The sequence below is a fragment of the Chionomys nivalis genome, chromosome 8 (genome assembly GCF_950005125.1).
Source record: "Chionomys nivalis chromosome 8, mChiNiv1.1, whole genome shotgun sequence".
NCBI lineage: Eukaryota > Metazoa > Chordata > Mammalia > Rodentia > Cricetidae > Chionomys > Chionomys nivalis.
In genome coordinates this window covers 92,953,947-92,978,873 of record NC_080093.1, presented here as the reverse complement: position 1 = coordinate 92,978,873, position 24,927 = coordinate 92,953,947, and the positions used below count along the sequence as shown (strand labels likewise).

The following is a 24,927-nucleotide window of genomic DNA, read 5'->3' as shown; positions in this document are numbered from 1 at the left end:
CCGTTAGACCCAGCAGTGGGGAGGCAAAGGCAGGTGGATCTCTGAATTCAAGGCCAGCCTAATCTACAGACAGTTCTAGGACAGTCAAGACTGTTACACAGAGAAACTCTGTCTCGAAAAACAACAAACAAACCAAAAAATAAAACCTGTGACTGTCTCAGGGGTAGATGTTAGTCTGTCATTCTGCAAAGCCAGGTGTTGTGTGAAGTAACAGGCGCTACACATGCATGGCTTTCCGAACAGGGATGAGGGGATGGCTCAGTGCTGGGGCATTCGTCTAACATATGTGAAGTCCTGGTTTCCAATCTGAGCATTGCCAAAAACAAATAAAACTTACAAAAAAATGAAGGAACTTAAATTTGTGCATGGGTCCTCAGGAACTCTGCTCTGATTGGGGTTGTTTTTATTTGTGTGTGTGTGTGTTTGTTTGGTTTTTCGAGACAGGGTATGTAACTGCCCTGGCTTCTGGAATTCACTCTAGACCAGGCTGGCCTCATATTCACAGAGATCTGCCTGCTTCTGCCCCCCCAAGTGCTGGGATTAAAGACTTGTTGACACCACCACCCAACTGTGTTGGTTTAGCTGTTTTGAGAACTCTTTGCTGTGTGACCCAGGTTGACCTCAAACACATACTTGTGCTTCAACCTCTTAAGATATAAGATCAAAGGCATTCCTCCGAGTTCTCATTTATACTTTCTCGCAACTGGACTGATTTTTTTTTGGGGGGGGGGTCTTTGTCATTAAATGGGTGGTAAAATGGGAAGAAGGCAATAATCCTTCACTCCGTTTGTCTTTTGTTCTCCCTAGGATGTGAGTGATGTCACAAAAAGGTATGTGAGTTAATTCCCTTGGCCCTGTAGAGTTATCCTGTGGGAAGGGGAAAGTCATAGGCAGGGTAGGTTTGAAACGGGTATATTGCACTGCCTGTGAATTTAGGGATCTCAAAGATAAGGGAGTAGGCTGGCATCCATGGTGGTAGAATGGGTATGAGAAGGGACACAAGCTGGAGGCAGGATTGTGACCAGATTCCCTTTTCACCAACCTCTCCCCTGCCTTTGATGCTGACTTTCCTAGTCACAGCCATCTCGATACACATCATTCTTGGCTGTTTATTGAGGGAAATCACCATCCATGTGCTGCCCGAGGCTTGAGATGGGCTGGGATGCCAGCGGTGACTCTCTCCTTCTCCTGCCTTTCCAGTCCAGGTCTTCTGACCTAGTGTAAATTTTCCTTTTATGTCAATTCCAGTAAAAATCGACACCTGACATGAGGGGAATGGTTTTGGCCCTGGGACAGAACAACTTCTCTTCAGTAGCATTGAATCTAAAAAGTCATCCAACGAGGTGACATCTCAAGTTGCCCAGGGCCCCAGTACCATCAAGCCCTCTTAGGCAGTGAGCCTGGGTTTCTGGCCCTGAATTATAAGCTCACACACCCAGCTGAAGCAAGACCTTCCTTTTAGGTGTTCCTTTAGCCTCAGCAGCAGGGTTCTTTCCTGATCGGTGTGGACATTCTGATAGGCGCTGACATTTTTAAACACTTTGTTTCCTTTTTAGATGTAGCAAAGGACTCCACAGGCACTGGAGTTCTTTCAGTTCTCCTCAGTTGGGCGCTGTCCCTAGGTTACAGAGGAAAGGGAAACTCTTTGTATCTTATAGAATTTACAATAGAGAAGCAACAAAATGAGGCTTTAATAAGTCCACTTTTACTGAAGCGAATGCAGATAGTGAGCAGCTGGCTTCTAGCTCAGGTCTTTCGGTCCAGTGCAGGGCCCGCTGCAGAGCACTGACTTTGCTCAGGAAAGAATGTTGAGGAGTTTTAGTTCATCAGTGGGTCTGAGGGGTGGGGAGACTGCACCCTGAAGCTGTCATAAGGTGTGCCCTCACTAGGAGTGAGTTCTGGACCCTGAGGAAGCCCCAAACTCTCCCCACCAAGCTCAGAAGTTTGTTCCGAGCCCCGGACCTGGAAAAGATGCTGCGAGTCTTTCGAGGTGAGTTTGGGGAGAGTCTGGATGAGGGGTTCTTGTAGTGGGGAGAAACCGGGCAGATCGTGTACTGGAGAATAGCAGTTATGAAAGAAGTCACAGAGGGACACAGATGTTGAAGGCGACACAGAGTGACCAGTGCGTGCCTTCTCTGAATCCCCACTGTTCTCAGGTCTCCTCAGATGTCAGACCTGAGACCGCCTGTTCTCTTTAACATGTTTTACTCGTCTTGTTACAGAGCTGACAGACGTCCAGAGCTACTGGGGTGAGTAGAATCCACGGCCTCTCTGAACTGGTGCATGGTCAGCCTCTCACATGCTTCTCCCCAACAGACTCGCATGTCCCCTCGGGTCTTAGGTGTCCATACTCTCCTCTGCCACCTAATTCTAGGTCATCTTCCGCCCCATTCCCCCCCCCCCCCCCGCCACACACACACCATTTCCTTTGTCCTCTCCACTCAACATCACGTGACGTGTGTGCCCACTCTCATCTGCTTCCTCTCCTCTGAGAGTCACAGGACCCATATGCCCATTCTCATCTGTTGTACCCTCTCCTGCAGTGGATGTGACGCTGAATCCACAGACGGCCAATTTAAATCTTGTTCTGTCTAAGAACCGGAGACAGATGAGGTTTGTAGGTGCCAAGCTGTCCGAGTCTTCCTGTCTGGAAGAGCATTATGACTGCAGTGTCCTGGGCTCTCAGCACTTCTCCTCAGGAAAATACTACTGGGAAGTGGACGTGACCAAGAAGACAGCTTGGATCCTGGGTGTATGCAGTAACCCGGTGGAACCCGCATTCTCTTTTAGCCAGTATCCCAGCAAGCAGAGCTCCTACTCCAGGTATCAGCCCCGGAGCGGATACTGGGTGATTGGGCTGCAGCATAAACACGAATACAGAGCCTATGAGGACTCCGCCACTTCCCTGCTGCTGTCCATGGCAGTGCCACCTCGCCGCGTAGGGATTTTCTTAGACTATGAGGCTGGCACTGTCTCCTTCTATAATGTCACAAATCATGGCTTGCCCATCTACACCTTCTCTAAGTATTACTTTCCCACTGCCCTTTGTCCCTATTTCAATCCCTGCAGTTGTGTGGTCCCAATGACCTTGCGTCGCCCGAGCTCTTGAGAGGTCTGGTGCCCCTGCCCACACCTGAGCAGACTCCTTGGAACACACGGGTTTCTTCTCTGAGCCTCTGTTCTTGTAGGATAGCCTCTCACTGCTCCTATGAATACTTTTGACGGATCTTGAATTAAAGGTGTGCACCACCAAGGCCCGCCTAGCAAGGGTTGACTTTTGATTTGTTGTGTTTTGTTAGTTTTGAAGCAGGCTATAGCCCGGGCTGTTCTCTGTGTAATCGATAATGTCCCTGAATTGATTGTCCTGTGTCTACCTCCCAAGTCCTGATACCTACCTATGGTTTTGCTCTGGTGTTGTTCGAGACATGGTAGCCATAAATAGCCCCGACTAGCCACACACACTTAGTCCTGCTTCCGCTCCCAAACACGGATTACAAATCTGTCTCACAACACCTGGCCAAGCAGAGTATTTGATGACTTTTTTTTTTTAACTGATATCTGTGGTGGAATGTAAAACATTCTGTATATATTAGATAGAAGTTCCTGGGCCAGCTACATTGATTTGTCTCAGTTGTTGAGTCCACCACTGATTCCTAAGTAAACCGTTATTATGTGTTATATTCAATACTTTATTTTTGCTGACTCGTTATTTAGGTTCCGCTTTTGCCTATATTTATAAACAAAATTGCCTCTAATTTTGCATTCTTGTATCTGTCAAGTTATACAAAATATAGTAATGGACAAGGCAATTATATATGTATGTATAGGATTTGGGTGCTTAAACCAAATTCCCCATTCATAAATAACAACAACAACAACAAAAACCAAACTAACCATTGATTAAAAAAAAATAATAAATCCTCTGACCACTTTAATCTTGATGGCGTCAAGAAGAGATTGTAGCTTTTGTTTTCATAATAAATAGCCTTCATCTTAAGATTTTAAGAGTAGTGATCAAAATCAGAAAATGTGCCTGAAAGGGAGAAGATAACAATCTCCCAACGCCAGTTATGATATCAGAGGAGGCAGAAATGGAGGTAGCCACTTCACGGTGATGTGTTCTGGCCTCTGGCAGCTCTTCTCAATAAACAGTTTTTTCTTTTTTCTTTTTTTTTGGATTTTTCGAGACAGGGTTTCTCCGTAGCTTTTGGTTCCTGTCCTGGAACTAGCTCTTGTAGACCAGGCTGGATTCGAACTCACAGAGATCTGTCTGCCTCTGCCTCCCGAATGCTGGGATTAAAGGCGTGCACCACCACCGCCCGGCAACAGTTTTTTCTCTGAGACATCAGTTCGCAAAAAATGACACGGAGACTTTTTATGAACGCTCGGCCTAACTAGTTCTTATAACTTAATCACTCTTACGCTGCTCGGTTACCTTTACTCTGTACTTGCCATCCTGCTTCCTCTCCGTCTGGCGGCTGCTCTGCCTTCTTCACCAGTGCTCTCTGTCCCCAGCGGACCTGCCTAGCTATCGGCCAGTCAGCTCTTTATTAAATCAGCCATGGTGACATATCTACGCCGAGCGTAAAGGACTGCTCTGCAACACCTCCCCTTTCTCTTGTAGAGCTCAGGATTGAACTCAGGGCTTCTTACGTCAGGCTGGCATCCTAGCTTGACAACCCCAGTTTTTTGTTTGTTTTTTGTTATTGTTTCTTTTGACACAGGGTCTTACCAGGTTGCCCAGGCTGGCCTCAAACTTGCAGTCGAGTCCAGGCTGACCTTAAGCTTGCCTCGGCATCCCAACCTACTATGTTTACTGGCTTATACTACCTCTTCTTCTCACCTCAGAGTGCTTACTTATGCTCAGGTTCAAGTTCCAGTTAAAAAAGTTGTAGATGTGAGGGGAGAAAGCCCTGTTGGGGGCAGCAGATGCTGAAGCCAAGGGCCAGGAGTGACTTTGGAGCACTCTCAGATGTACTGTAAGTGGATTTCCATAGAAGCAATACAAAATAATTGCACTAACAACTGTATTACAATGATGATATTTTGGATATATTGTTTTAAATAAAGCTCACTACTTACTTCAACTGTTTGTTTTATTTTTGAGATAGATTCTTCTTACTCTGTTGCACAGGTTATCCCAAAATTAACCACGTAGCATAGGCTAGCCTCAAAACCATGGTGGTGGGCTTCCTCCTTCCTTAGCCTTCCAACTGCTGCTGTTACAGGCATGAGCCGGCACATGAAGCTTTCATTGTATTTTTGTTTTTGTGAGACAGGGTTTCTTTGTAGCCCTGGCGATCTTGGAACTCACTCTGTAGATCAGGCTGATATCCATCAAACCCAGAGATCCGTCTGCCTCCAAAGTGTTCATGAGCCACCACACCCCGCTTACTGTAATGAAAATGTAGATGCTGGGAAATTTTCAGTTACATTGGCTCGGATTACACTTCTACCAGACAACTGTGTTGAGATAATTTGTGTCCTTGAGGGAGCCCTAGAAAAACACAGTCATGAACCAGAGTACCAAGGGAGACTGGAAGGTGCACCTGTGCATAGAAGGACCTATCTGTCTACACACCATCCCTGAACTCTGAGGTTTGGTTTGGTTTCCCTGTTTTTAAGATTATATTTTTAGAGCTGGGCCGTGGTGGCACACACCTTTAGTCTTTAGTCCCAGCACTCAGGAGGTAGAGGCAGGAGGATCTTTGTGAGTTCAAGGCCAGCCTGGTCTACAGAGCGAGTTCCAGGACAATCAGGGCCATTACACAGACAAACCCTGTCTCAAAAAAAATAAATAAAAAGATTTTATTTTTAATCATGTATACGTATGTGTTTGTGTGAGTGAAGAGGCCAGAGGCATCAGATCCTCTGGAGCTGAAGTTCCAGGCAGGTGAGAGCTGCCTTACATGGCTGCTGAGGATGGAACTCAGGTCCTCTGGAAGAGGAAAACATACCCTACTACTGAGCCATCTCTCCAGACCCCCACGGGTGCAGCAGAAAAGGCCATGATTGAACACTGGCGGAAACATAAACTTCCAGGAGATGGCTGGAGAGGAAAACATTTCTACTCCGAGGGCTTCTGCCTCTGGAAAAAGCCTAGTGCAGGTCTGTTCTGGGCCATCCCAGAACATGTATGGCATCCCAAAAGCCGGGTGCAGGTTCCTCATCCTGACCTGCACTGTTCTGCCCAAGTATTGCTCCCTTCTCGTTACTTTCTTATAAAATAAGTCCATGCCAAAGGAATTAGTCCAAACCCCTAAACCTTAAATTGGCTTGATAGCTCCAAAGAGGTGTCCAGAAAATGACCCTAGACACAAAAGAAATTCTGTAAACTCAAGCAAGTCTTGCTTAAATAGACTAGAGGAAGCATTCAGCTCTAACCTTTTCCAGAGGGGTCTTGAGCAGAGGGGTCTTGAGGCAGAAGTCTTCTCGCCTAAGTTAAGCTACTCTGAAATATACGTCAAACAAATAGTAACAGATGTTATTTTTTCTTATTTATTTTTATGGTTTTTCAAGATGGTTTTCTGTGTAACAGTCCTGTCTTATCCTAGAACTCACTTTGTAGACGAGACTGGCCTCGTACTCACAGAGATCTACCTGCCTCTGTCTCCCAAGTTATATAACATAAGTGTTAAGGTCAGCCCAAACAATAGGTAGGGCAAGACTATTTCAGAGAAACCCTGTCTCAAAAAAAAAAAACAAAAATAAATAAATAAATAAATAAGTTTAGTTGTGTGGTAACACACTCCTTGAGTTCAAGACCAGCCTGGTCTCTATAGTGAGTTGCAGGGCAGCCAGGTTTACATAGACTGTTTCAAAAAATGAAAAATAAAAGCAAATAAAACTATAAAAGAAATAAAGCCAAGAAGAATGAAAAGTCTTAAATCCAAGATCAAGACTTTTCTTAGTTTTCTTCTGTGTATTTCGTAATTTTAGATTTTACATTAACCTCAATCCTCATTGACATAATTTTCATAAATGGTGCAAAGTGTGGATTGACTGCATGGAAGCAGTGTTTACAAAACCACTTGTTGAAAGCCTAGAAAGCTCCAAGGAGGTATCCAGAAAGTGACCCTTTGTCCACCGACTTGGTATTGTATGGGAGGGTCTATTTCCAGGCTCTTCATCTATCTATCAAGCCTCAAGTTAGGCCCTATCTGCCCCTCCCCTGTGTCATGTAACAATGTTCTTCTACGGTATCGCAGAGACTGAATAATAGGATATTTGGATAATTTTTAATTTTAGTTCATACCCAGTACTGTCAGTTATTTTATTCTTGCTTTTGTTTGCAATTTAACATTCTAGTCATTTTTAGAATACAAATTAACTTTCTTTTTTTTTTTTTTTTTTTTTTTTCCGAGACAGGGTTTCTCTGTGGCTTTGGAGCCTGTCCTGGAACTAGCTCCGTAGACCAGGCTGGTCTCGAACTCACAGAGATCCTCCTGCCTCTGCCTCCCGAGTACTGGGATTAAAGGCGTGCGCCACCATCGCCCGGCCAAATTAACTTTCTTTAAGAAGTGTGGTATAAGAGTTCCCAGACAGACCACATTAGCAAGTGTAAGGAAGACCTTGACTTTCAGTCTGAGCACCAGCAAATGCCAGTGGCCTGGAGGGACGATGGCTCAGCAACTGAAAGTGCTTTCTGCTCCTGCAGAGACCTGAGGTCTGTTCCCTGCACTTGTGTATCCAGAAGCCCACAATCCCCTTGTAGCTGGTTCTAGCGCACTTGCTACTACTGACCTCCCTGGACTCTGCATTCAAATGTACTAACACACACACACACACACACACACATATATACATATACATAATTAAAAACAAGAGCCAAGTGTGGTGGCTCATGACTTTAATGCTAGCACTTGGGAGGCAGATACAGACAGATCTCTGGACTCAAGACAAGCCTGGTCTATATAAAGGGTTACAAGCCAGGGGCTACACAGTAAGACCCTTTCTCAATACTAAAATAAAAATTTAAAAATGAGCCAGGCGGTGGTGGCGCACGCCTTTAATCCCAGCACTTGGGAGGCAGAGGCAGGCGGATCTCTGTGAGTTCGAGACCAGCCTGGTCTACAAGAGCTAGTTCCAGGACAGGCTTCAAAACCACAGAGAAACCCTGTCTCGAAAAACCCAAAAAAAAAAAAAAAAAAAAAAAAAAAAAAAAATTTAAAAATGAGCTAGTTCCAGGACCGGCACCAAAGCTACAGAGAAACCCTGTCTCAAAACCACCCCCCCCACCACCAAATAAAGATTTATTTATTATGTATACAGTGTCTGTCTGCATGTATGCCTGCTCACCAGAAGAGGGCACCAGATCTTATAGATGGTTGTGAGTCACCTTGTTGGGAATTGAATTCAGGACCTCTGGAAGAGCAGCCAGCAGCCAGTGCTCTTAACCCCTGAGCCATCTCTCCAGCCCCTAAAAGAATTATTTTTCAATAAAAAATTACACATTGCCGCGCCAGGATAACAACCTGGATCCCGAGTCCAAGTGAAGGACGTCAGAATTAATGGAACATGCAGTCTGGATGTTGCAGAATCAGAAGCCTTTATTATACATCACCAAAGGGGTTTTATACCTAATCCAGACAGGTGGGCCAACAGGATGGAGACCTCATGGCCACCGGATCCTCTGATTAGGGCCAAGGCAATGCATACTCAGGAAGCAGAGTTGGTAAACAACTCTGAGAGCAGGGAACTTGCAAGTTTCTCAGAAACCCGGAACAACAAGGGCAAGAAAGGTCACCAACAGGGGAGGTGAGTAGGAAGGCCAGGACTCCATTAGGTCCCAACAACACATGCATTATTTTAAAAAGTTACTTTATTACAGGGCGATTTAAATTTTATCTAAGTTATGAAATAATTCAATGTAAAGAAATCTTAATTTTAAAGCAAAAATGTTATTATCCTAATAGCTTCTCTTTTTAGTTTACTGACATACTACATGTGGAACCCTCACCCCTTATTCTCAAAGGGGCAAGAAGAAATTTCCTAGCAGAATGTTTTCCCAGGAAGATAGTGGCCTTCCCCTCTCCCACCCAGGAGATTCTGAGCACAAGGTCACTTAGCTCAGCCCAGCCAGCCACCTGGTACAGGCTGATAAAAGATGGCCTAACTCAGAAACAGTGGCCTCGCTCTAAAAACAAGGAAAAAGCCGACTTAACAGAATGGGAGGGAGCAAAAGTCCTTGTATCCATGCCAAAGCATCTTCAAAGATTCTCTTTGTGGTTATGCCTTTAAAAGCTTACCCCATAGAGGAGATACAACTCCTCTCTCTACCTCGCTGTTAAGGGGATGGAGATGAGTTCCAAACATGTTTGTATTATGCTGATTAAACCTTGCTTATTTCAGTCTGAACCTCTCTGATGGTTTCTCTCTGGGAGTCATAATCTGGGCACAACACTACATAATTAAAAATTAATTTCAGGAGGAACTCAAAGGAGAGGCTTAGCATGCGCAAGGCCCTATATTCAACTGTTTGCACCGACTAATTGGATATTCTCTTCCCTGACAACTCTATTGTCTGCTTTAAAAAAAAATTATTTGGCTGGGTGTTGTTATGCTTTGTGGACTTCTGATATGGTGTCTGACATTAATTTTTGTTATTCTTGCCCATTGTTTAAAATATTTCTTTTTGTTTTTCGAGACAGGGTTTCTCTGTAGCTTTGGAGCCTATCCTGGAACTAGCCGGGCGGTGGTGGCGCACGCCTTTAATCCCAGCACTTGGGAGGCAGAGGCAGGCGGATCTCTGTGAGTTCGAGACCAGCCTGGTCTACAGAGCTAGTTCCAGGACAGGCTCCAAAACCACAGAGAAACCCTGTCTCGAAAAACCAAAAACCAAAAAAAAAAAAAATCCTGGAACTAAATCAGGCTGGCCTCGAACTCATAGAGATTCTCCTTTCTCTGTCTCCCGAGAGCTGGGATTAAACCCTTGCCCCACCACCACTGCCTGGCTATTTGAAGTATTTCTTCTCCTGTCTTACCATCTTTATCCTGGTTGCAACATTCCAATGATGCACGTACCCTCTGGAGCTGTCTGCTTTCCAGATACATTCTTTTCACCCCTTTGCATTTTACTATGGAGAATTTTCGTTGCTATCTCTTCAAGTTCAGATTCATCTCTGGCCATGTCCAGCCTGTTGCTGCGGCTCGGGCCACACTGCTGACAGGTAGTTTCTTTTTGCCAGTTAGTTCCTGTTACCTCAGGCTTGATGTCCAACCCTGTTTTCTCTCTTAGAGCCCCCATCTCTCTGCTTACATTCCAAAACTATTTTCTCATACTTTTCCCATTATAGTCTGTGACATCTAGTCGTTGTCAACAAAAGTCAAAATAGGAGCTACAGTTCCCACTGTGCCTTGGCAAAGCTGGTCGATCAGCATGTCAGCTGTAAGGCAGGTGGAGCAGTGGGGTTTTCCAGAGAACTGAAAGCTGTATGTGTCTAGCCAAGGTGCTTACCTGGAACCTTGCCATGCTCCCTTCCCTTCACATCTTTAGGCCCATTACCTGATAGTTTAGGCTACCCAATCAGATTGTACATTACCATGTATGAAGACACAGAAGCCAAACTTGTAGAGAAAAGGGAGCCCCGTTGCAGTCAGAACTTGACCTTGGGATACTAATGTACCAAGCCCGGCGTGCAGACACGATAAACCGCCTCCTTGGAGAAGAAGCTTGTGTCCCACATCCCCCATCAGGAGCTCTGAACATTGGGGTGCTACAAAATTCAGTCAAGTAGTTTGGGGTCCCCTTTAACCCTGTCAGTAGCCGTGTGCTCCCTCCTCTGCACAGGTCTTTGTGCTCATTGCATAAAGAAGCAGCACTGGTTTCCTAACCAAGCAAAAGGCTTAAGAGTGTCATTAGGCCAGGTGGTGGTAGCACACACCTTTAATCCCAGTGCTTGGGAGGCAGAGGCAGACAGATCTCTGTGAGCTGGAGGCCAATCTGGTCTACAGTCACGGCCAGTCTGGTCTACAATCAAGGCCAGTCTGGTCTATTGAGCAAGTTCCAAGGCAGCCAAGAGCAGCTAAGGCTACACAGAGAAACCCTATCTTGAAAAAAACAAACAAAAAAATGTATTTATTATTTTCTTTGTTTCATTACTGTAAAAATTTTAGTAACTACTTTCACATTGAAGTATGAAATTTGGGTATTCCTGGGTCAGGACACTCATCAGTGGCTTCTGAATGAACTCTTAGCCCCTTTGTGCATCCCCGTCTGTGTGTCTGGTCCATGTGTCCTGTCACGACACCCCTCCTCCACCCGAAATCCTCCTGACACAGAACCTTCTCCCCTTTTGATTTTTGGCATCTTCCTTGTTGAGCTCATGCTTACACCATCATGATGGTGAAACATGGGGCAGCTGACGCTACTGGAGACAGAGTCTCATAGCCAACTCCCTGGTCCTCCAGCTCTTAAAATCTTCCCTTCCCCTCTTCAACTATGTTCCCTGTACCTTAGTACAAGAGTGTTTTGTAGATCAGTTGGAACTGGACTCCACATTGGTTGTGGTTTTCTGTAACGATTTCCATCTCTTCAAAGAGAAGTGTCCCTCTTGATGAGCGGGTTGATAGGTCATTCTTTGTATACAGACAGCGCTGTCTGCATTTTGCACCTTCCACAGCACTTTGAATGGTGCAGGGGTGGGGGGGTGTAGAGGGAAAGAGAATAGATAGAATACTATGGTTACTTAATGGAAACCCTAACCTAGAAGTAAGTCAGCTAGTTTTACCTAGGTAGGCCAAGAGTTCTGCCTGCTTGTTAAAAACCATTATGTAGCCCGGTGTTAGAGGTGCGTGGTCTCTGTGAGTTTGAGATCAGCCTGCTCTAGGCCAGCTAGGGCTGTTATACAAAGAAACCCAGTCTGGAAGACAAAAGAAAAAACAAAAAACACTATGCCTTGGGGGTGTATACGTGTGTGTGGGGGGGGTACTTGAGATTGTCACAGACAAAGGGCATGCAGCAGATCCTGTTTTCACAACCCAGGGGCTAGTGTTATTCAGGAACACCTGCGCATTTTCATGACTAAAAACTTTGTCTCTGGTGATTTCTGTTCCCGTGAGCCTGCCTCCCTGAACTTCCTTTAATGACTAAGGAACTCCAAGACCACCCTCAGAGAGCGACTGAGCAGAAATGCTGCTGCCACCCGGGGCGTGGAAAAGGCTGTAAAAAACTGTAAAGCTCAGCGGGCCATTTGTTTGATTTTCGGCTCACACATTAATAAAGGCTTCTCTTGCCTCTCCCAGGTTCGTGGCTGCCTTCTTACCGTGTGGAATCTTTCCTGATCATGGCCTCTGCCTACCTGATGTCACCAAAAAGAACTTGGCCTCTGAAAATTTTAACTCTGGATCAGATCTTCCTTTCTCCCCATCACCAAGGTTGCTGCATCGCCCTCTATTGGCGGCCTAGAATTTTGCCCAGAAGTTTCTTACTCTATCCTGCTTCTGCTGGGTCGGAGTTTCAGTTTCTTTTCTCTTGGTGTCGGGAGAGGGAGGGGCTGCTGGTGGGCTGAACCCGGGTGCTGAGCAAAGCCTGCCCCTGGCTTTTTTCGTCACCGCTTCAACCTGGAGGGCCCAGAGGTGAGGGTCCAAAGGTGTGTGTGTGAAAGTTTGTGCAGGGCTGAGGGAGGGAGACCCGGGGTGGAGAGAACTCAGTGAAGCTTGGGGAAAATCGTTTAGCTTGCAGAAACCATTGTGATCTGAAGAGAGAAAAGGAGTTTGGGGCGGAATCGACTTGAAAGTTGAATAGGAGGGCCTCGTTTCTGAAGGAACCCTTCTTTCTCTGGGGCATGCCTCGCAGACAGGTCTGGATCTCACGAACCCTCCCCATCCCTTCCCACCTCTTCCGGGTGATCCTTCTCCCTGCTCTTCCCTCTCCCTACTAGCTACTGTAGTTTCAGGGACTTGGACTAAGGGGAGTCGCTAGTCGTCTCCTACTCCCACTAAGGGGTTATCCTAACATCCTGAGCTCTCGACCGACTTGAGAACAGCAAGTTGGATAACCCTGTGTAACTTTTCAGCCTTTATAGCTTTGGTGCTCCAATCTTGTGACTATTTGTTTTTACCTAACACTGATTGTTTTAAAATGTATTCATTCATTTATTTTTGAGACTTGTCTTACTGCATTGCTGAGGCTGGTTGGCCTTCTGGGCTCAGATATCATCCTGCATGATCCTCTTAAGTAGCCAGGACTGCAAAACGTGTGCCTCCTCTAACCTTGTTTAAGTGACCTTGGCGTCCTCACCTGCCTTTGGCGGTCACCCAGTCTTCCTGTGTGGATCTTCGCACTGAAGGTTAAGTCAGTTGTCAGTTCCTTGTTCCCTTGCTCGGAGCTAGTTAACAAGAGCGCCCCCCCCCCCCCCCTGGTGTTGACAGTCTTGCTAAGATGTTTTCTCTGTTGATCTTGTGTATCCCCCCTTAGGCTAACATAGGGAAATTTTGTACCTTAATGGATGGGTTCAACACCTGCCACTGTCTAAGACCCTCACTTTTCAGAGTTCACATCACCTGCCTTGTTCTCAGTCTGCACCTGACTGCTCGAGATGCCTCTGGTCACTACAGAGTTTAGTCATAGCCAAACACAGAAGTTAATCTAGATTTCTGTGTTTATTTATTTTTTTAAGAAAATGTCAATGGAAATAAAGCACGTGTCAGGTATTAAATAAGTGTAATAAGCATCCACTCAGTATTTACTAAATATGAAACAATTATACAAGCTTTCACTCTACCTAAGAATAGCAATAAAAAATTAAGTAACTTTTAGACAATACAAGAAGTAACTGATGCTATGGAATGACAGTTTTTTTTGTTGTTGTTGTAGTTTTTGTTATTATTTTTTATGCGGGGTTGTTGTTCGGGAGGGAGAGACGAGACACGCGGGGTTGGGGAAGGAGAGACGAGACACGAGGGGTCCCATGTGGGTAAACTTTAATGGGGGAGGGTAACATACAAGGAGCGGGAGTGAAGAGACGGAAGGGAAAAGAAGAGGGGGGCGGGTTGGAACGCCCGTTCTTAAAGGGCTCTGTGCATTCTGGGAGAAAATGTCCTGCGCGTGCGTGGTTTTCCACTGTACCACTGGGGTTTGTAGTCCACTTGGAGACTGTATTTTCTGCGCATGCGTGGCCTTGTCTCCAAAAGAACAGCAGTTTTCATTTGTTTGTTTGTTTTTGTTTTGGTCTTGGGAGACAGGGTTTCTCAGTGTAACAGCCCTAGCTGTCCTGGAACTAGCCCTGTAGACCAGGCTGGCCTCGAACTCATAGAGATCCGCCTGCCTCTGGCTCTGAATCACAGGTTAAAAGATTAAAGCTTTCAACTTCAGTATTCAGAGTTAGGAAACTTCAATAGAATTTTAAGAGTGTGGGGAATAAAGAAAATTGAATAAACAAATAAATAAAATAAAAAGAGTGAGGAATTTGACATCTTTACTACAGGTAGGTTTTCCTTTGAATGAGAGTAAGATGCTGCATACCAGAGGAGCCGCAGAGAAAGGACGAGGACGTGGGCATGGGAGTTGCTCCAGTGAGAACATGGCTGGGGAGGTCATGAAGGTAGTGAGCCCATAAGAGACCTCTACCTAGAGTCTCTGGATTCTTGCTGTAGTTAGAAAAAGAATCCAGAGAGGCACTGTGAGGAGTTGGAGGGTGTTTTATTTCAGAGACAAATACGCAGTCAGGAGAAAGTATGGGGTGTGATAGACATCTATGTATAGTAACAGAACCTGGGAGGTGGAAACAGGAAGATCAGAAGTTAGTTCCGGGTCATGCTTGGTTGTCCTGCCAACTTGAGGCCTGGCCCGGGCTATTTGAGGCCTTGTCTCAAAACTACACTTTAAGGGGGCTGGAGAGATGGCTCAGTGGTTAAGAGCATTGCCTGCTCTTCCAAAGGTCCTGAGTTCAATTCCCAGCAACCACATGGTGACTCACAACCATCTGTAATGAGGTCTGGCGCCCTCTTCTGGCCTGCAGCAGACAGAATATTTTATAATAAATAAATAAATATTTAAAAAAAAACTACACATTGAGCTGAGTGGTGGTGGCGGCACATGTCTTTAATTCCAACACTTGGGACAGAGGCAGGCAGATCTCTCTGAGTTCCAGGCCAGTCTGGTCTGCAAAGCTAGTTCTAGGACAGCCAAAACCACACACACTCACACACACACCCTGTCTAGAAAAAAAAACCAACGAAACAAACAAAATACAAATTTAAGAAAATAATAAAAAGAAAGGATGGGAGGACGAGAGAAAGAGAGTATGTGTCACGTGTGCCTTTGGAGGTCAGAAGAGGGTTTGATCCTGTGGAACACAAATAATGGAGAGTTCTGAGCCACTCAATGGGGACTGGGAACTCACTTGAACCCTCTGAAAGAGCAGCAACAAGAGCTCTTAGCTACTGAACCACATCTCCACAGTGCTTAGTGCTTTTCAAGCTTCTCTTTTATTGCGGGCCAATCACCAGTAGGTTGAGCATCATCTTTTAATGTTCCTTAGCTTTTGTTAACTTTTAAGAATGATATCTTTTGTTCTTTTACATTGTGTGCATTTGTTTATACAAGGTGTACAGATAATATGCCCCCACCTCTCTCATTCTGCTGGCTCCTTTGGCTAAGATGTTTTTGGCCAGTTCGCCCTTTCAGACTCTGGTTAACTGATTCATTGTACCCCTTCAGCTCCCATCTCAGCAGCTTCAGCTCTTCTCTTTCTACCATTTTGGCTTTGATTCATTCTTGTTCTTAGTGAGATCCTGATTTGAAATAAATGATTTTTAAACTTTAGTTTAATTTTATTTTTGTTTTTTCAAGACAGTTTTTCTCTTTGTAGCCTTGACTTTCTTGGAACTTGCTAAGTAGACCAGGCCAGCCTCAAACTCACTGAGATCTGCCTCTGCCTTCTGAGTCCTAGGATTAAAGGCGTGTGCCACCACTACCCAGCTGGTTTTTGTTTTTTAATAACGGAAGCAGGGAAACTCCCAAACTTGCCAGTTTCCAATCAGGGTGACTCAACACTGCACTTTGTGCCCAAATTCTAGGAAGAAAAGAGACCTTGCCCATGCCAGTGTGCATTGCAGATCCCAGGACTTGTGCTGGTAGCCTGCACTTCTGCGCAGTGCTAAGCTAAGGCCTGCGTGAACTGTGTTTTCTGAGCTTCTCATTCTTTCTTCATTTTGCCTCAGTCCCTGATCTTTCCTGTGCCACCACTACATTCTTTCTCTGGAGTATTTCTGTTCCATTCAACAAATTGTAATTGGTTTGTTCTTTGTTTCAGATTCTATCTATTCACAGCTGAAAATTAAGTGTTTTTTGCCATCATATCACCCCCCCTTGAAGGCTATGAAGTGACCGTGCTCCTCTAAGTTGCCTTTCAGACTGATATACCATCATTTCATAATCTTCCTAGCCATCCAGCAGTCTGTAAGAAAGAAGAGCCTCAGAAGTTAGGGCAAGAAAAAGTAGGGGAGAAATAGAATGGCTTCAACAGTTCCCATGAAAGTAGAGAAGGAGGCCAATTGCCCTGTCTGCCACGAACTTTTGAAAGAACCCATGAGTCTAGGCTGTGGCCACAATGCATGCAAAGCCTGCATCACCACAAACAAGAAAAATGCAGTGATCAACCTCAGAGGGAGAAGCAGCTGTCCTGTGTGTGGTACTAGATTCTCATTTGAAAATCTACAGGTTAATCAACATCTGGCAAACGTAGTAGAGAGACTTAGGGAAGTCAAGGTGAACCCTGACATTGGGGAAAAAAGAGATCTCTGTATCCACCATGGAGAGAAACTCCTTCTCTTCTGTAAGGAAGATAGAAAGATCATTTGCTGGATTTGTGAGCGTTCTCAGGAGCATCGTGGTCACCACACTTTCCTCCGGGAGGAAGCAGTCAAGGAATGTCAGGTAAGGTCACGAAGGGAAGAAGATAGGGCACAAAGTGGTTCTTGATAAGAAATTATACCTTCCCACCTTTCCTCCCTCCCTCCCTCTCTCCCTCCCTCCCTCCCTCCCTCCCTCCCTCCCTTCCTTCCTTTCTTCCTTCCTTCCTTTTTCAAGACAGGGTTTCTCTGTATAGCTCCAACTGTCCTGGACTCACTCTACAGAGCACACTGGCCTCGAACTCACAGATCCACCTCACTGCCTCCCAAGTGCTGAGATTAAAGGCATTTGCCATCACAGATCGGCAACTTCCCGACCTTCTTGATTCACATTACCACCATAATATTGAGCCCTTACCTTATATTAGATCCCTAATGCCTAGAAATGTCTTTTCTTTCCGTTTACGTAATGGATTGGCTTGCAATACACACAATCTCTTGATCAAGAGCAGAAGATTTTGGGGTTCCCTTCCCTTGTATGCACAATTGTGGAATGCTTTCAGCTTGCCTCTCAGCATGGCCTCTGCTGGGGAATACTGCCAACTGGAAGGTCATCAGGGTGAGGAAGGATTGTACTTGCTACATGGTCTGTACTTTCTCTGGGGAAAGAGATGTAGGCTCCTGTTGGTATGCAGATGATGGCTCTGTTCCCCTAAGGTTACAGAATGCCTTCTCTTTAGATGTTCTTCTGTTCAGCATCAACCTCATGATTCCACAAACTGGGAACAACCTGGTTTGTTAGTTCCCTGTCCAGGTGGCAAGCATGACAGATATGATTTGTTTCTCACAGGAGAATCTCCAGAAAGCTCTCGAGAGGCTGAGGAAGGAGCAGGAGAAGGCGGAGAAACTGGAAGCTGACATTAAAGAAGACAGAATTTCCTGGAAGGCAGGAGATGCTTGGGGCCTCATCTTTGTTCCCTGACAATCAATGAGTTCAAAGCTATCTATAAGTTCCTTTTTAGGGATGAGGGATGGGGGAAGACTTGTTGTAAATACACATAAATATTTGGAACCAAACACAGTGCTAAACTCTATAATGTTGAAGGCTAGAAGAGTCTTTGTTCTTGTCTTGTCCCCAGAGGCTCTGACACTACTGCTGGAAGACACCAGGCCAAAGGAAAGAAAGAAAGAAAGAAAGAAAGAAAGAAAGAAAGAAAGAAAGAAAGAAAGAAAGGAAGAAAGAAAGAAAAGAAAGTTCTCTAAATTTCAAAGCCAGAAGTGCTAATGCAGGGCACCATGAGTGCCCAAGACAGTCGTTACAAGTTGAGCCTTATTCCAGTCTTGTATTAGCTTTGGAGGTTGCCTAAATAAGACCAGGAGGGGATTGTTTGTTTTTGCCCCTGTCTGGGTTGCTTGTAATAAAGGGAAAATAGAAGCTAAAAATAGCACCTAAAAATTGCTCTTCTCTTCCTATGTCCGCCCTGGATTAAGTTCTGCACCTTATAGTGACATCTTACCTCAGCCTGACAGGCTCATTACATCTCTCTCTCCCTCCCTGTGCTTTCCTCCAGTGCCAGATTCAGACTGAGAGACAAAGGATACAAATGGGTTTTGATCAGCTCAGAAGAATCCTGGATGAGGAGGAGCAGAGAGAGCTGAAAAGACTTGGGGAAGAGGAGCAGCTGATACTCGACAGCCTGGCGGAGGCAGAAGCTGAGTTGGCTCAACAGAGCCAGTTGGTGCAGGAACTTATTTCAGATCTGGAGCTTCGGTGCCAGTGGCCAGCGACAGAGCTGCTGCAGGTAGGAATGAGCACCTCAAGGCAGGCCGCAGAGACATTGCCCCCCTTTCCTTCCTGGAGCTGTGCACTCGGTGTTAATGGAAGTCATGGAAGATAAGATTATTGCCTCTTTTCCAGTCTTAAGGGAAACCATTCCAATTTTTTGCCATTAAGTAAGATGTTAGCCTGAGAGGGACCCACCATATGATCCCAGGGACTGGGTCCAGGGCTTGGCAGCAGGACTTCTACCCACTAGGCCGTCATGACTGCCCTTTTTAATTTTGTCCCCAGCACCCTCCTCCCAAGCTCTACCCCAGCTCCATCATGCTTTCGTTGGTTTCTTCTTGTGATGCTTCAACAATTTTAATATCACATAAAGCCATTTTGTGTTTTTTGGAAGAATTTAAAAAATATTGGTGTTCCTAATTCTTTTAAGCTTTTAGTAAAATTCAGCAGTGAAGCCATGGTTGACTTTTCCTTTCATGAAGCTTGACTTCCAATCCAATCTCTTTGCATGCTTTCATCCTATGCATGTTTTCTCTCTTCTTTGAATCACTGTTGGTTGCTTCTGCACTTCCGGGATCCGTTCCTCTCCTCTAACTTAACTACTTCGTTCATAACACAACAAACCGTGGTGGAGAGGGCTTCAGGAGTTGAATCCAGGGCCTCACACTTGCTAGGTAAGAATTGTACCTCCAAGACACACCCCAGCTCCTGTGGTTCTTTTCAGTTTTGATTGTTTGTGTTCCTGGCACCCTTATACCCAGAGTCAGGAATGTTTGGGTGGAAGCTCCACCCCAAGTCCCTCCCCTGGGCGTTGCCTCAGTCCAGACTCCACCTCTGAGAAAGCCCACCAAACGGTGATCCCTCCCCAGAGATGCTCAAGACCACTCCCACAGGGTATTTAAAAAAAAAAAAATTACAAAACCCAGAGAACAAACACGTGGTTTTCTGGTCTTCCTTTCTGCGGGGCTGGAAAGCCATCTGGGAGCATTGATATTCATTAAACCTGGGCTTTTTCTAATTTGGTTTGCTTTGGATTATTGACTCGGCGGAGAAGCTTTTTGGGGTGTAGAAACTTTATAGTTTATTTGTTTTGGTTATTTTGGGACAGGGTCTCACTATGTAACCCACCTCCTTCCCCTGCCTCCTGAGTGAGATTAAAGGTCTGCAGCACTTGGGAGGCAGAGGCAGGCGGATCTCTGTGAGTTCGAGACCAGCCTGGTCTACAAGAGCTAGTTCCAGGACAGGCTCCAAAGCCACAGAGAAACCCTGTCTCGAAAAACAAAAAAACAAACAAACAAACAAAAAGGTCTGTTCCACCACCATTCTTTTTTAATTTATTCAAGGCCGGTGGCAGTGTCTCTTCTTTTCTTCCCTATTTGAAAACTCTACCTCTCCTTTATTTTTTCCTGGTGTGTTTAGCCTAAGGGTTGCCAGTTCTGTTGGTATTTTGACATTACTTTTTAAAAAGGAGAAGGACAGAAACTAGCGGGATGGTGATTGCGCACGCCTTTAATCCCATCCCAGCACTTGGGAGGCAGAGGCAAGCAGATCTCTGTGAGTAGTGCCAGAATAGGCTCCAGAGTTACACAGAGAAGCCCTGTCTCAGAAAACAAAAAAACAAAAAACACCCCCCCCACACACACACACGAGAAAGAAACCATATTTTTAGCCAGTTTTGCTGGCAAATATATGTAACCTCAGTGCTGAAGAGGCTGAAGCAGGAGGATCAAGTTTAGCACAGGTCTGGGCCACATCTAAAGAAGCTATCTAGAAAAAAAGATAAAATAATTTACTCTTGATTCTTTGATTCCCCCTCCTCCTTTGCTGCTTTTCCCTAACCCTGCTCTAAGCTCACACTTTGTGACTTGTGATTTTATTTTCTTCTCCCTAGGATATGAGCGGTACCTTGAAATGGTAAGTATGAACGACTCCAAGTGGGGTTTACGTAGTACAGATGGATTAGTAGTTGTCCCTATTAGTTTTCCTGTCAGTTTTGACAATCTAGAGTCATTTGAGAAAGGGGAACCTCAGATGAGCAAATGAACCAATTCGATTCGCCTGTGGCAAACCACTGAGGCATTTTCTTGGTTAACCGTTGACGTGGATTGTACTGTATGATCTTGGATAGCATAAGGAAACAGACTGCCGGGCGGTGGTGGCGCACGCCTTTAATCCCAGCACTCGGGAGGCACAGGCAGGCGGATCTCTGTGAGTTCGAGGCCAGCCTGGTCTAAAAAGGGAGTTCCAGGACAGGCTCCAAAGCTACAGAGAAACTCTGTCTTGAAAAACCAAAAAAAAAAAAAAAAAAGAGGAAACAGACTGAGTGAGCAGTGAGGATGAAGCCGCACCCCTCCATGGTCTCAGCTCAGCTTCAGTTTCTGCCACCAGGTACCTGCCTTGAGTTCTTGCCCTGACTTTCCCTCATGATGGACAGTGGTCCAGACATGATAGCTGATAACTGAAATAAACTCGTTCATCCCCAAGTTGTGTTTGGTCGTGGTGTTTATCACAGCCATACAAACCCTAAAACAGGAGCCATTACCAATATCTTTGTACCAGTGAAAAACTATTTCCCAGATCAAGGACATTTGGATGCCACATCATCTAGAACTGCTGGTCCCAGATAAAGACTTGATCGTCTCATCCCCTCAGAGAATGAACTAGACTCAGTGGTAGTGAACTTGGCGTTTTAAGTCAGAGTTGGGGTCACAAAGGGCATCAGAGATGTCAGCATCATTTTCCTGTGACTTCACTCCTGCAGACTCCCTGCCGCCTGTCCTGGATCTCCTGTTTCACAGGTGTTTCTTAAACAGAAAGCCTGACCAAGGCCTAGACAGGCCATGGGGACTTTGTTCACCGAGAATAGAAGATTTCTTCCAACTTTTAGAAACACACACACACACAGACACACACACCTCGGGGTTTGTGATTCTTATCTAAGTTTCCAAAAATTATTCTCTTGTCTGGCATGTTTTACAAAACTCTTGTGGTAAAGTATAATTCTTGATCTGTAGTTGCCAATCTGGTTTTTGTTTTTGTTGTTTTGAGACAGGGTTTCTCTGTAGCTTTAGAATTGTCCTGAAACTCACTCTAAACCAAGCTGGTCTCTAACTCATAGAGTGCTGGTGTAGGACCCTCACCCCTTATTCTCAAGGGGGCAAGAAGAAATTTCCTAGCAGAATGTTTTCCCAGGAAGATAGTGGCCTTCCCCTCTCCCACCCGGGGAGATTATGAGCACAAGGTCACTTAGCTCAGCCCAGCCAGCCACCTGGTACAGGCTGATAAAAGATGGCCTAACTCGGAAACAGTGGCCTTGCTCTAAGAACAAGGAAAAAGCTGACTTAACAGAATGAGAGGGAGCAAAAGTTCTTGCACCCGTGCCAAATCAGCCAAAGAGTTTCTTTGTAGTTATGCCTTTAAAAGCTTACCCCACAGAGGAGATACAACTCCTCTCTCTACCTTACTGTAACAGGGTCATTTGGAGACAGGGGTTCCAAACATGTTTGTATTATGCTGATTAAACCATGCTTATTACAGTTTGGGCCTCTCTGATGGTTTCTCTCTGGGGGTTGTAATCTGGGCACAACACTGGGATTAAAGGTTCAGGCCACCACCACTCAGCCTTGGAGTTGCCAATCTAATAGCACCAACTTCCTTTAAAACACATGAAATTAAAACTAGACTCATTTGGGGGTTTGTTTTTGTGGAGCAAGGCAGGCAGATCTCTGTGAGTTTGAGGCCATCCTGGTGTACAGAGCAAGTTCTAGGACACCCAGGGTCACAGAAAGAAACTTTGTCTCAAAAAAAAAAAAAAAAAAGTAAGGGCTTTCTCTGAGGTTCAAGTATCAAGTTCATCAATGTTGTGGAGGGGATAAAGGCAGCTGTGTCAGAGACGACAAGGAGACTGATGTAATGGTAAAATATTTCTTCATCTCTAGGAGTCAGATCTGGACGTTGAAGAAGCCAAAAGCGGTTTCTAGGAAACTGAAGAAGGTATTCCAAGCTCCTGATCTGAGCGACATGCTCCGACAGTTTAGAGGTGAGTGAGGCGCCCTGGCGAGTGTGGGTGTGGGCCGCTGGGGGGTAAGTTTGCAGGTGAAGAGAGCAGGGGTCAGGGAGGGGCATCCTGGGAGGAAGAGGGTCCAGTTGTGTCTGGGGGAGAACTGGAAAGGATTCGGTTTGGTCTCTCACTTACCAGCTGGCAGATTCACTCTACCAGCCTTCCTTACCTCTAGAGAGAAGTATTCTTCCAATTTTTTGCTTCTGATAAAAGTCATCGAATCTTTTATCGTTTCAGAGTTAACAGCTGTCCGGGGCTATTGGGGTAAGAAGTTGCAGATCTTCAAATCACGGTATTCTGGTCACCTTTCCGAAGGGTTGGTTCAGTGAGGTCTCATTACCTTTGTTGTCTCCAGTGTCACCACACACACACACACACACACACACACACACACACAGAGTGTTCCTCTAAGGCTTCCTATGGTGGTATATGCCTATAATCTGAGCACTAGGGAGATGAGGCAGGAGAATTGCTTGTCTAAGGCTAACCTGGGCTACTTAGCAAGACACTGTCTTAAAACAACAACTGTATAACATTTTTGTATTGTTTTATCATCTCCCACAATCCATCAGTATTATTTCCCTCTAACCTTTCCAGTTTTTGCTTTTCATGATGTCATCAAACAAGCCACCTCTGTATTAGTCACCTGACCTTTTTCTTTCTTTTTTTTCTCTTGCAGCGGATTTCACATTTAATCCAGAAAACCTAAATTTGAACCTTATTCTTTCAGAAGATCACAGACAAGTGACATCTGTGCCCATTTGGCCATTTAAGTGTTATAATAATGGTATCTTGGGCTCCAAATGTTTCTCCTCAGGGAAACATTACTGGGAAGTGGATGTGTCTGAGAAGAACGCCTGGACACTGGGAGTTTACGTTAGAAAACGTACTTTAAAGTTCGATGTCAGGAGAGGCAAAAATCAGCCAAATGTTTGCCACAGATACAAACCTCAGAATGGCTACTGGGTTATAGGGTTACAGGATGGATCAAAGTATAGTATCTTTGAGGATTCTTCCAACTGTGACCCTACCGTTCTGACCCCCTTTGTGGCTGCCCCTCTCAATCGGGTTGGGGTTTTCCTTGACTGTGAAGAGGGCATAGTGTCCTTCTTCAATGTCACAAACCATGGGTCACTCATTTACACGTTCTTTAAATGCTGCTTTTCCCACCCTGCTTATCCATACTTTAATCCTTGGGACTGCCCAGCTCCCATGACCCTGTGTCCTGGGAACTCCTGAGTTTTCTCATGCTCATCCATTTCTGATATTATTTCTTGCCCTGATGCTCGCCTTCATCTGGACATACCTGTGCCATTCAGGCATCTCTTCCCGTGGTCTCCCTTCTGTACTTTAATACTTTAAGTCGTGCTTAGATGTGGTGAATCTGGAATCATTTAGGAGAGATCCTTACCCATTTACTCTTGTTGATATCCTCAAAGAAAGCTCAAGTCAAGCCGAGAACTAGCTAGACTAATCAGTATAACATCTATGCCCCCCCAACTTCTGTATTTCCCTCTGTCTTCAAGAAATCTGACAAAGCCGGTTAGCCACTCATCCCTGTTATTTAAACAATCCATAAGAACTGGCTTCGTAACCATCACTAATGAGAATATGTCGATTTGCCCAAGATATCTCACATTCAACAGGGAGTCAAGGAACAGAAAATATAAGCAGTGATGAGCCTGGAGTGGAGTTATTTCTGCTTTACAAATTCAAGTCCTTTCTCTCACTGTAACAAATACAGAGGTTTTTAAACTGTAAATTGAAATGTGTGTAACTTAAGATCGTCACAGGATATTATTGGCCCTTGTTCCTTGCTCCACCTCGACCCATCTCAGGCTTTCCCCTCTACCCCATATCTCAGCCTATACAAGGTCCTGCCTTATAATACCATTAAACAAGATTTTGCTTTGACATCCTCTCAACTCAGTGTGTGTGTTTTTTCTGGTGGCCAGGGGGGAGGTCTGTGTCTCGACACTCACCTTCCCTCTCAGGCCCAGGGAAAGTCCGGCAGGTCGGGACTTAAGTGTTTATTTTGTTGGTACTGTGAATGACATTATTGTCTCAACTTCCATTTTAGATAGTGTGTTATTTCTGAATAATCATTTTACATCTTTCAAGTCTTAGTTTAATTCCTGTTGCTGTGACAAATCACTGTGAGGAAAGAAAGCCTAAGGGAGAAAGGGCTGGAGTCAAGGGAGGTTCCAGCCCCTCACTGCCAGAAAGTCAAAGGAGTGTTAGGGAGTGTCTGCTTATCCTGCATGAAGATGTGCGTATGTTTTGCTCA

General features: G+C 45.1%; 1 protein-coding gene across 1 annotated transcript in view; it reads left to right on the top strand.

Annotated features, from left to right (window-relative positions):
- The window catches only part of LOC130880560 (E3 ubiquitin-protein ligase TRIM34B-like), a 28,554-nt gene extending 4,048 nt beyond the window's left edge, over window positions 1-24,506 (top strand). Inside the window, 10 exon segments of the mRNA XM_057779661.1 lie at window positions 808-830; window positions 1,890-1,990; window positions 2,223-2,249; window positions 16,389-16,879; window positions 17,645-17,740; window positions 18,366-18,596; window positions 20,472-20,494; window positions 22,519-22,619; window positions 22,878-22,904; window positions 23,320-24,506. Of these exon segments, the coding sequence (XP_057635644.1) occupies window positions 808-830; window positions 1,890-1,990; window positions 2,223-2,249; window positions 16,389-16,879; window positions 17,645-17,740; window positions 18,366-18,596; window positions 20,472-20,494; window positions 22,519-22,619; window positions 22,878-22,904; window positions 23,320-23,879 (1,680 nt within the window). The 3' untranslated portion in view covers window positions 23,880-24,506.
- Window positions 24,507-24,927: the final 421 nt, after the last annotated feature.